Below are 15124 nucleotides of genomic sequence, written 5' to 3'. Positions count from 1 at the left end.
CATGGGCCAAAGGATGCATGTAGCACTTACCACGTTGCCAGACAGGTTAAGGTGTTTCAGGAGAGGAGCCTTCTGCGGAAGCTCTTCCAAGACTTCCAAACAATGTAACTTGTTATTGCTCAGATCAAGCGCAAGCAGCTGTAAGACCAAATGATATAGAGAGATTAACTTCAGGTCCTTCTACTGAAGCACACATGGACAGCAATATCACATGAATTGGCTGCATGTTGACAGGTAAACTGCTTGTATAAAACTACATACTACTGCTTCTTGGGCAAGTCAAGCTATACAAACCTTTGACGCCCTGCATGCACGGTTCGTTTTTTATGGGGGGGGATGAACAATGTTTATTCCATAAGTGGACTCAAACTGCAAGCTGAACAGAAGAGTTACTGCTTTAAACAATACGGTCACAAAATAGCCTGGTTCAGTTGAAATGAGGTACTACAAAAGTGAGTCATGCAACAAGAAGGGTGGCTACTGCTCCTCTTATTGAACTAGGAAGTGAATAGCGGTATCAACAACAATTAAAGTGCAGGGGTACATGCTTTTTCACCTGCACTCCATGCAGGAATCCTGTTTTTTTGTCATTCGCCTCCAATGGTCTATGCAGTCGGTACATAAGGATTATGTTACTTACCCAGTAAGCATCTGCTCTTGGCATGTAGAGCTGTAGATTCACTTGCTTTGCATACTCCTGCCATCTAGTATTGGGTCCGGATGTTTGCGAGTTGTTTTTCTTCTATGACGTTTTTCCAGTCACAAGGTAAGGTGACTCCTCCTTTTGGTGATAGTGCGCATGGGCATCAACACCATTGTTAGACTGTAATCCCGCAAGAGGGTGAGAATAGAATAATTGAGTGTAGAATATAGAGGTCCATGCGTATGAATGTAAATCGCAAGAACTGCAACAACTATAGGTGTCCGGGGAGCATGTGAATCTACAGCTCTACATGCCAAGAACAGATGTCTACTAGGTAAGTAACATAATCCGTTCGAAGCATATTGTAGGAAGCTGGCTCTGTATATATTATACCAAAATGAGGTATAGTGTGCACAGAGTCCAGTGGAACCTGGAACTCCAAAGGTGGGCAGAGGTAAAAGTAGATAGCACCTTACTCTCTATTTGTAGTAGTGTGAGCGAGCAGTAAGGCTTTATCAGAGGGTAGTGTTAAGCATTTGTTGTACACACTCAGTCAGCAAATGATGTTACACACTCAAAGACTGAACTCAGACCAATGTTTGTATGGAAAAATATTATTTACTTATATTTATTTCTTAGAACCAAGCAAGCCTGGCACATGTAAGTGATTTATACTTTTACAATACAGTTTGAATTGCAGTTGTATATATACTTTGGGTTGGTTTCAGAAGAATTACTGGGAATGCAATACCTTGAAATAATGTACATATACTTTATAATGACTTTTCAATAGCAGGTCATGTATATTACCTTGCAGATTACTTTTCTTACACAGTGTAATATACCTCGATACTGCACTGGGACATTTCCTGTAAACAGGTAAGTAAATGCGTTTTGGTTATTTGTACACAGGTGTATAGACTTTCATAGATTTCCCAACTCCACACTTAAAAACGTTTTCATAGAAAAACAGTCAGTGTTATCCTTTGGGAGAAAGAAAAATGTTACTTAATAAGCATCTGTTCTTGGCACGTAGAGCTGTAGATTCACATGCTTTGCATACTTCTGCCATCTAGTGTTGGGTCTGGATGTTTGCAAGTTGTTTTTCTTTGCAGAAGTCTTTCGAGTCACGAGGTAAGGTGACTCCTCCTTTCGGTGGTAGTGCGCATGGGGATCGACTCCATTGTTAGATTGTTTTCCCGCAGAGGGCGGGAATGGAGTAATAGTAGAATAGAGATCTCCATGCGTATGTATATATGTAAGAAACTGCAACAGGTACAGGTTCCTGGGGAGGCGGGTGGGTGCATGTGAATTTACAGCTCTACATGCCAAGAACAGATGCTTACTCGGTAAGTAACATTTTACATTTAAGGCTTGTGAGCTGTAGATAACATGCTTTGCATAGAATATACAGCAGTATTCTCCCAAAGCGGTGGTTACGCTGTAGCTGTTGCAGTTGTCTGAAATAGTGTTCCAAGTGCTGCCTGGCCTACATTAGCTTGCTGTCAATAGTGCTTTGTGTATGTGTGCGCTGTAGACTATGTTGCAGCTTTACAGATGACAGCTATGGAGTAGTTTCTTTCCTGTAACTCCAGTTCTGTAGTAGGGGTATCTCTGTTATAGTCATAATCTAGTGAATAGTCCCGCTCATGTGCGGGGACCCCGGAGCAATCAAAAATAATCTCTTAAACTGTCTTCTTTGCAGTACTACATAGACACTTAAGAGAAAATTAAAGACAAATAATGCAGCCTATACATGTAAGGCTACACTGTCGAGTACTTAAACTAGAAATGCAAGGATATTCCAAAAATATCCCATTTAGACCTGTCTGCCAGGTTTAACCATGGAAAACACTTCCCCCCTTCACCAAATCCTTGGCATGAAAGAGGAAGAACAGGACAGACAAGCCCCCATAGGCTGTCATTATGTAGCTTAAAAAGGGATACCGCGCCTTTAAGGAAACTTTCCAGAAATGTCCTGGTATCCCAGAATGCACAGCGACTCCCTCCACTTTCAGTTCTTTTTGGAGGTGTATCAGCTAGACCTGTAGCATTCATTATTTCATCAATTTCTCCACCGGGGAGGAGGGCGGGGGCTTATGACTATAACAGAGATACCCCTACTACAGAACTGGAGTTACAGGTAAGAAACTACTCCTTCTGTAGTAGGGGATCTCTGTATATAGTCATAATCTAGTGAATAGAATGGCAAGCCCATCCAAAAAAAACCCGGTGGTGGAGAGAAAGACAACACCACTATTATGCGAACAGATTTCGCAGCGAAGCCTGTCCGACCTGAGCATCTGCCTTGGCACCAGAGTCCAGACAGTAATGTTTAGCAAAGGAATGGACCGACTTCCAAGCAGCAACCTTGCAGATCTCTGCAATGGGAACATTACGAAGCAAAGCAGTTGTGTTACCGCTGGTGGAATGAGCCTTAGGCTTACCCCCTAAGGTCTTATTCGCTTTCTGATAACAAAGCTGGATACACAACACAATCCACCTCGAGAGGGATTGCTTCCAAGTAGCCAGACAAGTCCTAACCGACCCATAGTTGATAAACAATTGGTCGGACCTGCAAATGTCTTTGGTCTTATCCAGGTAGAGACCTTTCCGCTGGAGTGGAAGGATTCTGGAAAACAGTTGGCAAAGTTATCGTCTAATTAACATGAAAATCAGAAATTACCTTGGGAAGGAACTTAGGGCGAGTACGTATAACCACCTTAGCAGCATGAAACACAGTATAAGGTTCTTGGCAACACAATGCCTGAATCTCACGCATCCTGCGGGCCGATGTAATGGCCACGAGGAACGCCGCCTTCCAAGACAGGTGCTGCAGAGAAGCCTTATGAATAGGCTCGAAAGGTTCCTTCGTCAGTCTGGACAGCACCACATTCAATTCCCATGCCGGAGAAGGAAGTCGAACTGGAGGGAACACCTTCTTCAATCCTTCCAAAAAATCCTTAATCACAGGGATCTGGAAGAAGGACGTCTGCGAAGGACATTTCCTGTAAGCAGTCAATGCAGCCAGATGGAGCTTAATGGAAGGGAAATTAAGGCCAGACTGAGCCAGATGCAGAAGGTATGGAAGGATGACATCCTCCTTGCAGGTCGGTGGATCATAGTTCTTAGACATGCACCAGATGCAGAATCTCTTCCATTTGTAAGCATAAGCAGTCCTAGTAGACGGCCTCTTAGCCTCCTTCAATATGTCCATGCAATCCTCAGAAAGATTTAAGTGGCCATATTGCACTATCTCAGGAGCCATGCCGCCAAACTCAACGACGAGAGGTTGGGGTGCACCATCTGCCCCCCGAACTTTATGAGAAGGTCCGGCCGACAAGGCAGCCGCCGATGAGGTAGGGTCGAGCGATGAAGCAGGTCCGTGATCCACCACTGCCTGGGCCATTCCGGAGCAATGAGGATCATCCGAGCCCGGGACTGGGCCAGCTTGATGAGCACCGCCGGAATCAGGGGAATGGGCGGAAAAGCGTACAGAAAGCTGTTTGGAATATGTGATGAAATTCCGCATTCTAAAATCCCGCATACCATGACTCCGCATTATTTACAACGCGGTGCCATTAGTCCGCAGTACAATCACTCCGCAAAATTTAACCCTGCATATAACTTTACAACGCATGCGTGGTGAAGTTATATGTGGGGTAAACTTAGAAAATGTACTGACACTATATATAAATATGTGTATTACCTACTGGCGGTCGCCAGTAGGTAGTTATAGTTATGATTATTTTCAATACAAAATCTCAACATTCTATTGTGAATAACTTTGGCGCCGGTTGAGGAATCTGCATGAAAATTTCCTCAAATTTGCCTCAAGGCTCCCCGGTCCTTCCCTGAAAGTTGGGGGATTTGTCAAGCGGGGGCCGAGATAAAAGGGGGGTCCCAAAACGTGTTTTCCCCATGTTAATTTCCATAGGGCGGTCAACCTCACTTTTAACCCGAACAGCTGAATGGATTTCCACCAAACTTGGCAAAATTGTAGGGACTGGTAGCCCGATGTGCCTTTGCTATGTCTCAAGATATGTGCTCCAGTGATTTTTGAGTAATTTAGGTTCAAAAAAATATATATAATAAAAATATATATATATCTATGGCCGCGCCCCGGTACGCGCACCGGGGAGCGCACCAGCGCGCTACCGAAGTTCGCGCGCGGAAAGCTGATTGGCTCTCGGGTGTCTGTAAACATTCCAAACAGTCCGGAGCGGCCGCCATCTTGTGTCTCGGTAGGATCGAGACACAAAAGGTGGCAAAAATAAAGGGGGAAAAGACCATAAGGGGGGCAGAGTAGACCCCCCCTGACCCCCTAGGTTTGATGTGGGGGCTATAAAAGGGCCCTGCGGGGCAAAAAAAAAATTTTTTTTTTCGATTTGCGCGGGGGGAACGCCCGGTACGCGCACCGGGGAGCGCACCGAGGAGCGTTCCATGAGGAAAAAAGAATGACAGTTTTTAAAAAATTTAGCCTTTTTTTATAAATTGGAGGTAGTTCTAAAAAGAACTGTTTTTTTTCCTTCTTTTTGTTGTTTTATATTTTTTTTAATGTTTTATTGAATATTTTCTACTTTTTTGGCTTTTATGAACTATTTTATATATTTTTTTATATTTTTATGGGGAGAAACAAAAAACAGGGAATTGTAAACGGCTCAACTGGAGCAAAAAAAAAAATCAGGAAAAAATTAAGTTTTTTTTGGGGCAATTGTGGTTGTCACCAGCAAGGAGGATGAGCTTTATGCTCTGCTCACCATAGGTGATGGTCTTACCACAAAACATACATGTGATCCTAAAATCACCAAACCGTGGTTGTATAGAAGGGATCATCTCCCTTGCCTCTGGTCCCGATGGAGTAGGTTGCTTTCTTTTGGAGGTGGTGGTTGAAGATTGGGGAGGGTTACTGGCCAGTTCTCTCACCTCTGCGGAAGAATAGTTGTTTGGATGCTTGCGCTGCATGTGTCTAATCATGGTATTATTACCAAAAGAAATTTTTTTGTTAGGGTTCCCCCTTGAAAGTTCCATGCCACAGATTAGGCAAGTCATCTTGGGCGCATTGACTTTCTTCTTGCCCTCTGGTATAGAAAAAAACTCCCATACAATGTGCTGCCTTGGCTTGTATGGGGTATTGTCTTCTGGCAGCCACCTTCTTCCCCCCCTCCTCCTCCTCCACCTCCTCCTCCTCCTCCTCTTCTTGACCACCAATGTAATGTTGTGGTGGTGGTGGTGGTGGTGCAGATGCTCCAGCTGCTGCTGCTACTGTAGCCATTTTAAAGTTCTAAATATTTCTGTCCTGAACCAATGAAAAATGTTATTTTCAGGTCACATGACCTGGGCTTTCATCATTTAGAAACCAAAACTGTTCTGCACCAATAAAAAGTGTTATTGTTAGGTCACATGACCCGACGCGCTTACGCGACGCGCCCCCGGGCGCGTCGCGTAAGCGCGTCAGATGATTACGTTGCGCGATCGTATTCGCTCGAGTATTTCCGGGTGCGCTTACGCCGTGCGTATCACGCGGACACGCGATACGTCATGATGTTTTCGTTCGCGGCAATAGCGCTTACGGTACGCTCACCGGTGCGCGACCCGGGGCGCTCCGAAAAAATGCGCTTTCCAGTGCGCTCACCGGGAGCGCACCAGGGCAAGAATAAATAAATAAATGATTTTTTTTAAAGTATTATATAAATATACAATATAGGATTCATTATAAAAAATATTAAATTTCATAGGTTTGAGGCCCTATATATAGTTAGAAATTAGCATTTAAAAAACCTTTGAAATTCACAGAAAAAACCATAGGTTTCACACCAGTTATAGTTAGGAATTAGCATTTAAAAAACCTCTTAAATTCACTGAAAAAACCATAGGTTTCACACGAGTTATAGTTAGCTGGAAATTTCACTGACATAAAACCATAGAAATTCAAACGTTATAGTTAGTTGGACTCACTATAACAAGCGCGCCTGCAATGCACTGCTGATGACGTCACATATTACATCACTCATGACATGGTCAGTGACATCACTCATGACATCACTGATGACACCATCCAGTGAATGTGTGTCTTTCTGAAAAATAAATATGTTTTATATATGTATATGTAAAGGTCGATGGAAGAATAAATGTTTAAATAAGTGTCTAAAAGGATGTTTTAAAAAAAATAATTGATTGGTTAACTGGCTTATTAAGTGTATCTTAGTGAATACATATATTAGCGAGTAATGTTTAAATATTTAAATATATGTATCAGTATTTCACTTTGTGTATAAGTGGCTGCATGGGTTGGTGAGTAGCTACATGTCTGTGTATATGGGTTATTAGATTTTTTTTTGGTATTAGTATGAGTGTCTGTATGGTTTGGTGGGGGTATTACTTAGCACATAGATGCATCAATGACTGACTCACTGTTTGTATGTGTTTTGAAGACAGCATATGTGCAGGACTGTATGGGTGGATGAATGTGTATATGTGTGTGTTAGTGAGTGAATGACTGTCTCACTAGTGTCTTTATCAGTAACGACATATGTTTTAATCTAGTATATGTGAGTATTGATGTATATAAGTGAGTATATGTGAGAGTTAGAGACTGTAAGAGTTCTTGTTTAAATAAGTATGTGTTTCTATAAGTAATTGTTTAAGAGAGTAAGTATGTGTAAGTTTCCTTAGAAGTAAGGTGGTAGTGTGTGTATAGTTGTATATGCAAATAAATGGATGTTCAATAGTTTATTTGCATGTGTGAGTATGTGTGAGAGTAACTTTTGGATGACTGTCGGTGTGTAACAGGATGCATAGGTGTATCACTACATATGATGAGTGAGTATATGTATGAGTGACTATATAGAACTGTTGGTGAATGAGTGGATGTGTATATAGATAGTGAAATTACTGAATTGGTTGTTGTAACTGGTATGGGTATCTCAATTTTTTTGAAAATGTTAGTTTCTATTTTTGAATATGTGTTTCAAGGGTTACATTACACTGAAAGGAGGTCTGTCACTCTGTCACAAGGATGTTGTCATGAGTGATGTCACTGACCATGTCATGAGTGATGTAATATGTGACGTCATCAGCAGTGCATTGCAGGCGCGCAAGTTATAGTGAGTCCAACTAACTATAACGTGGGAATTTCAATGGTTTTATGTCAGTAAAATTTCCAGCTAACTATAACTGGTGTCAAACCTATGGTTTTTTCAGTGAATTTAATAGGTTTTTTAAATGCTAATTCCTAACTATAACTGGTGTGAAACCTATGGTTTTTTCTGTGAATTTCAAAGGTTTTCTAAATGCTAATTCCTAACTATAACTGGTGTGAAACCTATGGTTTTTTCAGTGAATTTCATAGGTTTTTTAAATGCTAATTCCTAACTATATATAGGGCCTCAAACCTATGTTTTTTTCAGTGAATTTCAAAGGTTTTTTAATAGCAAATTTCTATAGCTATGAAATGTAATATTTTTTATAATGAATCCTATATTGTATATTTATGTAATACAATTTTTTTTATGTATATTGTTCATGGTTTTTTTTTTTTGCCCTGGAGCGCTCCTGTTGCGCGTACCTGTGAGCGCACCTGTAAGCGCAGTCAAGCGGCGCGCCCCGGTGCGCGTACCGGTGAGCGTCCCGTTAGCGCTATTGCTGCAAACGAAAACATAATCGTGACGTATCGCGTAGCCGCGTCTGCGTGATACGCACGGCGTAAGCGCACCCGGAAGCACTCGAGGGCATACAATCGCGCTACGTAAGCGCCCCCGGGCGCCCCGGGGCGCGTAGCGTAAGCGCGTCGGGTCATGTGACCTGAAAATAACACTTTTCATTGGTTCAGGAAAGTTTTGGTTTCCAAATGATAAAGCCAGTGTCATGTGACCTGAAAATAACACTTTTCATTGGTTCAGGACAGTTTTGTTTTCCAAAAGATGAAAGCCCCCACCTTTTTTCCTCATTCTAACTTTTTACTTTGACTGAGGAAGACCTGTTTGTAGACCTATTTGTACTGAGAAATGGCTACAGTAGCAGCAGCAGCAGGAGCATCTCAACCACCACCACCACCACCACCACAAGGACCACCACAACACCACAGTGGTGGAGGAGAAGAAGAAGAGGAGGAGGAGGAGGAGGAGGAGAGGCGGTACCTGCCTGAAGATACTACCACCTATAAGCCAAAGGAGCACATTGTCTGGGAGTTTTTTAAAATCCCAAGGGGCCTCAAAAAAGTTAATGCGCCAAAGGTTACTTGTCTGATCTGTGGCACTGTACTTTCGGCAACAACACCATGATTCGGCACATGCAACGCCGGCACCCAAACAACTATGCTGCGGCAGAGGTCAGAGAACTGACCAGAAACCCTCCCCAATCTTCACCCAGCACCTCCCAAAGTAAGCAACCCACTCCATCGGGTCCAGAGACAAGTGAGATGGTCCCAAACATCCAAACCCAGTTTGGAGATTTCAAAATTGTTTGCAAATTTTGTGGAAGGACAATTTGCTATGGAGAGCAAAGTATTAAACTGATTAACCACGCCCCTTTTTACACCTCTCTGCAACGCAGCCCCCGTGCATGTTTGAAGAGGGGTAACTAATTCCCCTTGCATACTGGGGGCCCCTGGGGGCCAACTAGCCCACCAGGAGCCTCCAGTATGCGCCAGGGGGCTGCATTGCAGAGAGGTGTAATGAGGCCACACCCTTTTTTACACCTCTCTGCAACGCAGCCCCGGGCATGTTTGAAGAGGGGAAACTAATTCCCCTTGCATACTAGGGGCCCCTGGGGGCCAACTAGCCCACCTGGAACCTCCAGTATGCGCCAGGGGGCTGCATTGCACAAAGGTGTAATGAGGCTATGCCCCTTTTTACACCTCTCTTCAACGCAGGCCACTGGCGCGTTTGCAGAGGGGGACTAATTCCCCTTGGATACTGGGAGTCCCTGGGTCATATCTGCCCAAACACCGATATTGCGAACGATTGAAAATGACTTTTCTTGAGAAACATTCGGATTTGGATTATCAAGTCCTATACTTTGGAATTTTTGAAAGACTGACTTTGAGGATGCTATAAATTACTCAAGTCTGCCCGAATTGTGTGGGTAAAATTGATACCTAGTCACTTTGAATAAGAATGTACTTACGTCTCGTCTAACATTTGGAAGAAATATCTAGTTATATGACAACAGGATACCGACATAACTTGAAGGTAATAAGAACGCCCTGAAGAAGTTCTGTTGTACAGAACGAAACGTTTCGGCTGGCTGTGGTACATAAACTTAAGGAAAATAAAAGCATTTGAATATACACCAAGATTCAGCGCTTCAATAAGGACTCTAAGTGATATGATTTGATTGGACTTATTGTGCAAGTGGTGCTGGGCCAAACTTTGGAATATTCTCCACTACTCTCTACTACTTACTCTCTCCTACTCCACTACTCTCAAATACTCACTCTCTACTACTCATTCTCTACTACTCTACTACTCTCTCTCTACTACTCACTCCCTACTACTCTCTATCTAATACTCTCTACTACTCACTCTTTACTACTCAAGCTCTACTACTCTCTACTACTCACTCTCTACTTCTCACTCTCTACTACTCACTCTCTACTCACTCTCTACTACTCACTCTCTACTACTCACTCTACTACTCACTCTCTACTACTCACTCTATACTACTCTCTCTCTACTAGTCTCTACTACTCACTCTACTACTCACTCTCCACTACTCTCTACTCTTCTCTCTCTGCTACTCACTCTCTACTACTCACTCTCTACTACTCACTCTACTACTCTACTACTCACTCTTTACTACTCTCTTCTTTACTACTCTCTATTACTCACTCTCTACTGCTCTCTACTACTCACTCTCTACTACTCGCTCTACTATTCACTCTACTACTCTCTACTACTCACTCTCTGCTACTCTCTCTACTGCTCTCTACTCTCTCTCTACTCTCTATTACTCACTCTCTACTCTCTACCTCTCTCTACTTCTCTCTCTACTAGTCTCTACCTCTCTACCGCTACCTCTCTACCTCTACCTCTCTACCTCTACACCTCTACCTCTCTACCTCTCTCTACACGCACACATAAACACATATATATATATATATATATATGCATATATATGCATATGCATTTATATATATGTGTATGTATATATATATATATACATACATATATAAACATATATAATCTGTATATCTATATAAATACAAATATAAATGCATGCATACATATACATATATGCATACAGATGCATGTTATTTACATGAAAGTTTAAAAAACACTAATAAAAGCAAAGCTAAAAAGCCACCTCATTACAAACAGAATGGCTTTAACTTAAACGAGGGCGAGATCTATTGCATTTTCAATGCTTGTTTACTTTGGTTCCGTCAAGAAGGCATTCAGATGTGTCACACATTTGCCATAAATTCTGAATGTTAGCACTCTCGTTGCTCATTAGATCACTGTAGTAAAGCTACTGCTCACCAGGGAAGTCTGCTGCTAGTATTCAAAGTGCATGTTTCAGTCTGCATATCAGGATATTTTTAATGAAATAGAAGAGGATTTGAGAAGTCACTCAAAATGATCCCTAATTTTTCTTTCTGAAGCACTAATCATACTTTCTATGGCAAAATGAACCCCCTCATTTTGTTCCTTTTTAAATTAAATGTTTTCAGACTTACCACTTCATTCCAATCAAGAAGGCTTCTGGTGTGCCATACTTTTGTCATAAGTAAGACTGTTAGCGCTCTAGTTGTTCTTTAGAACACTCTGGGACATTCTGTCATTGGGCTATACTTGGGCTACATCTGGGTGATATTTGGGCTACATTTAGGCTCTTTTGTCTCTGGTGGCCATCTTGGGAGACTGCATGTCAGAATTTTTTAATGAAATTGAAGAGGATTTGAGAAGTCACTCAAAATGTGCCCTAATTTTTCTTTCTGCAGCACTAATAATACTTTCTATGGCATAATATACCCCCTCATTCTGTTCCTTTTTAAATTAAATGTTTTAAGAGTTACCACTTTATTCCCATCACGATGGCTTCAGGTGTGCTATACCTTTGTAATAAGTAGGACTGTTAGCGCTCTAGTTGTTCTTTAGAACACTCTAGGAGGCTGCAGTAGAACACAAAGGAATCAACTGACAGTCTCTGTCCTTGTTGGATGTACATGTTTTACTGAGAATGTCAGACTTCATTCTCACATGACTGAGAAAGATAATGTGAATTTACAGAAAATATGCTTTCAGTTTAGCTTATAGATCCCCTTCCAAACCACTGTGGAAAAATCATGAGATATTAGTTTTCTTTCAAACATGATTCATGATATCACAGCAGAAGGCTTTTTCACATGGTAAAATCACCTTAGAACACACCACAATTCCTAAAATGAGTATGGTACCATCAACAAATGATTTATAATGTAACTAAAGTCCTAAAACCCTCTATTAACTACAATGCTTTTTAATGAGGTGCTATCATGTATATTGGTCCCAAGATGGCTGCCAACACTTCTTGGATGAAGTGCTGACAGCCAATCAGATCAGATGTGTGGTTAGGCTCCGCGCAGATATATATATTTTTTTGAACCTATATTACTCAAACTCCACTGGAGCACATATCTTGAGACATAGCAAAGGCACATCGGGCTACCAGTCCCTACAATTTTGCCAAGTTTTGTGGAAATCCATTCAGCCGTTCGGGCTAAAAGTGAGTCCAACCGCCCTATGGAAATTAACATGGGGAAAACACGTTTTGGGACCCCCCTTTTATCTCGGCCCTCTCTTGACGAATCACCCCCAAACTTTCAGGGAAGGAGCGCAGCGAGGCAAATTTAAGGAAAATTACAGGCAGATTCCTCAACCGGTGCCAAAGTTATTCCCAATAAAATGTTGCGGATTTCCTATAGAAAACAATCCTAACTATAACTACCTACTGCAAAACAGGTATGTGGTGGTAGTGTTTCTCAGAATTGAGAAAACGTCCGCACCTATGAATGATACAATACTCTAAGCACGTATACGTGTAATATCACTTCTACAGTTTCTTTTGTGAGGTGCACTGTTATCCTGTTTGACACCCACCACCAGGAGTGTTAGATTAGCAAAAAAATAAATTTTCTACTAATGTCAAATAGCACAGAAGAAAACAGGCATTAATCATGCACCCTCACAAGATATATAATGATCCAAATACTAGTCACAATTTTATAGGAAGCAATTCATTGATAGGAGAAAGGTTTCCAAAACACGGATCCAGAGCCAAGCGTTAGACTTCAAATCTTTTATTTTATATTCATTAAAATTATTTCCAGCTTGTCCTGCAGGACATTATATATCTTGTGAGGGTGCATGATTAATGCCTGTTTTCTTCTGTGCTATAACCACCTACTGGCGACCGTATATATATATATATTCAGGCTCCGCAGGTTTCCAACCGGTAACAAATCAGCACTCACAGCAGAGATTAAACCAGGTACGGTTTATTTTGCGCAACAATCACAAAACCAGACGCGTTTCAGCACTTGCCTTCGTCAGTGTCAGCTGGCGACGGCAAGGTGGAAATAAATAAAGGCATTACTCGCTGAAAGTAAAAACGGACCATAATACAAATTAAAGCGCCATCTTTGATATATATATATATATCAATGTATTTTTTTTTTTTTTTGGAAGAGACGGCGGTGAAGGACCTGTGTTTGAAACATTTTTTGGCCGTCTGCCCCGGGGAAATGGAGCTGAGAATGAAATGAGGAGGAAGGAATATCAACCTCCGACAAAAGGACAGCATAATTGCTAATAGAACCACTGGCCACCCACATTTCGCGTGGGACGAACGGAGGACGTCGACGGTTAGTGGGTGCCCAACGAACGCCAACAATGAATGCGGTGAGTGGACACAGTGTGTTCGTTTAAACGCTGAATGTAAAATACATGCTCTACCTGGGTCCCGAATGATGTCCAAATAACTTTCCAAACCCCCGGAAAAGTATGTGTGGTTTTCCACCGCCCCGAACAAAGTGAATATTCAACGCGTGCACACTGGCAAACTAGCGACAATGGCTACCCTGAGAGAACTCACGGGGGAAAGGGAGGCGGCCGCCAATCTGATGTTTATGTCGGCAACAGACAGACTGACAAACACAAGCAACAACACTGCGCCAACAGCGGTAACATCCAGTCTGAAAAGCCTGTTTCAACAATTGGAGAGGCTACAAGAACGAGAAGTTAGAAAGTGGTGAGAGGCTACCTCGCTGAAAAGATATATTGACTGCAATAGAATCCCCAGGGGTCTTCGTATCTACACAATCCCGTCATATGAAAACCCGGACCCAGCCCTATTGAAAGACTGGGCGGAATATACCGCGGAGTCGTCTAAGGGAATGGTCAGAATGCTCAATAAATATGCTTGGAGCGACCGGGATAAATGTCTAAAGGACATTATGGACCTGGAGGCAACTATTGCTAAAGAGAAGGATACAAAAGCCAGTGATGAATTGAGAACAGCTATGGCTAAGAGACTGAAGGAATATGAATTGGGTATACGCAAAAAGAAACAGACTAAGTTCCAAAGGGACGAACAGGACTATTTGTCGGGCAGAATTCTAACATTTGCCCACAAATATGATGCTACAAGAAAGAGACTCGCTCAAGGGAGTGAACAAACAACGGCAATTGACACTGAGGAATCAGAAGTGGAAATGTCTGATGGGGAGCAGAATGCCGTCTCAGGGAATAAGGATAAAGAAAAACAGAAACCTTTTTTCGACGAGTTCCAAGTTATGAAAGAAACCCGTCAAAGACCACAGTTAAGGAACCACCCCCCTCAACAAAATCAAAGAGGAGGACGAGGCGGGGGAAGAGGCACAAGGGGAGGCTCACAAGATACAACCACCCCGATGGTGACACGAAGTGCCTCCAATCGGAGAAGAAGATAACTGAAATGCAAGAAAATAATATCATCAACTTGTCTAAAAGGAACTTGACAACTGATGAAATTAAGGTACTGCAAAAAGGACTGAGTTTTTGCCAGACGAGTGAGTTCAATCTTGTAGATACCAAAATAGACCTGTTCAAATACATCAGGAAACTTAAGTTCAAGAAGATCTTTTTACAACATCCAAGTACAAGACATGAATTAACAAACCCGGAAACGGTGGAGACAACAATGGAGGATACAACAGAAGACAATCTTTTAAATATCCGGCTGACTCCAACACAGGAACTACCAAATCAGGAACAAAACTTGCAGAACAACAATGCAACACCGATAATACAGGTTAGAGATCCAAGTAACCTAAAGAATAAATCAAAGAAATTGCCAAACCATCACATGATGCGATTGATATATTCAGTGAAGCGGTAACGGCAGATTTGGAGAGAATGGCGAATAAAAAAATGGATATGAAAACATCCAATATTACAAGGAAGGAGTGGGAAGCAATTAAATCCCTACGAGACGACAAAACAATTGAGATCAAGCCCTCAG

At 42.0% G+C, this 15124-nt stretch overlaps 1 protein-coding gene across 1 annotated transcript in view; it reads right to left on the bottom strand.

The window, feature by feature from the left end:
- The window catches only part of LOC147691863 (nuclear RNA export factor 1-like), a 964523-nt gene that overhangs the window by 518401 nt on the left and 430998 nt on the right, over nucleotides 1-15124 (bottom strand). The window contains exon 9 of the mRNA XM_086938137.1: nucleotides 31-138. Coding sequence (XP_086794263.1) covers nucleotides 31-138 — 108 coding nt within the window. The remainder of the gene's footprint in view (nucleotides 1-30; nucleotides 139-15124) is intronic.

The sequence above is a fragment of the Lissotriton vulgaris genome, chromosome 9 (genome assembly GCF_964263255.1).
Source record: "Lissotriton vulgaris chromosome 9, aLisVul1.2, whole genome shotgun sequence".
Taxonomy (NCBI): Eukaryota; Metazoa; Chordata; class Amphibia; order Caudata; family Salamandridae; genus Lissotriton; species Lissotriton vulgaris.
Note: the sequence above shows the minus strand (reverse complement) of the source record. Positions and strands in the feature narration are given on the sequence as shown.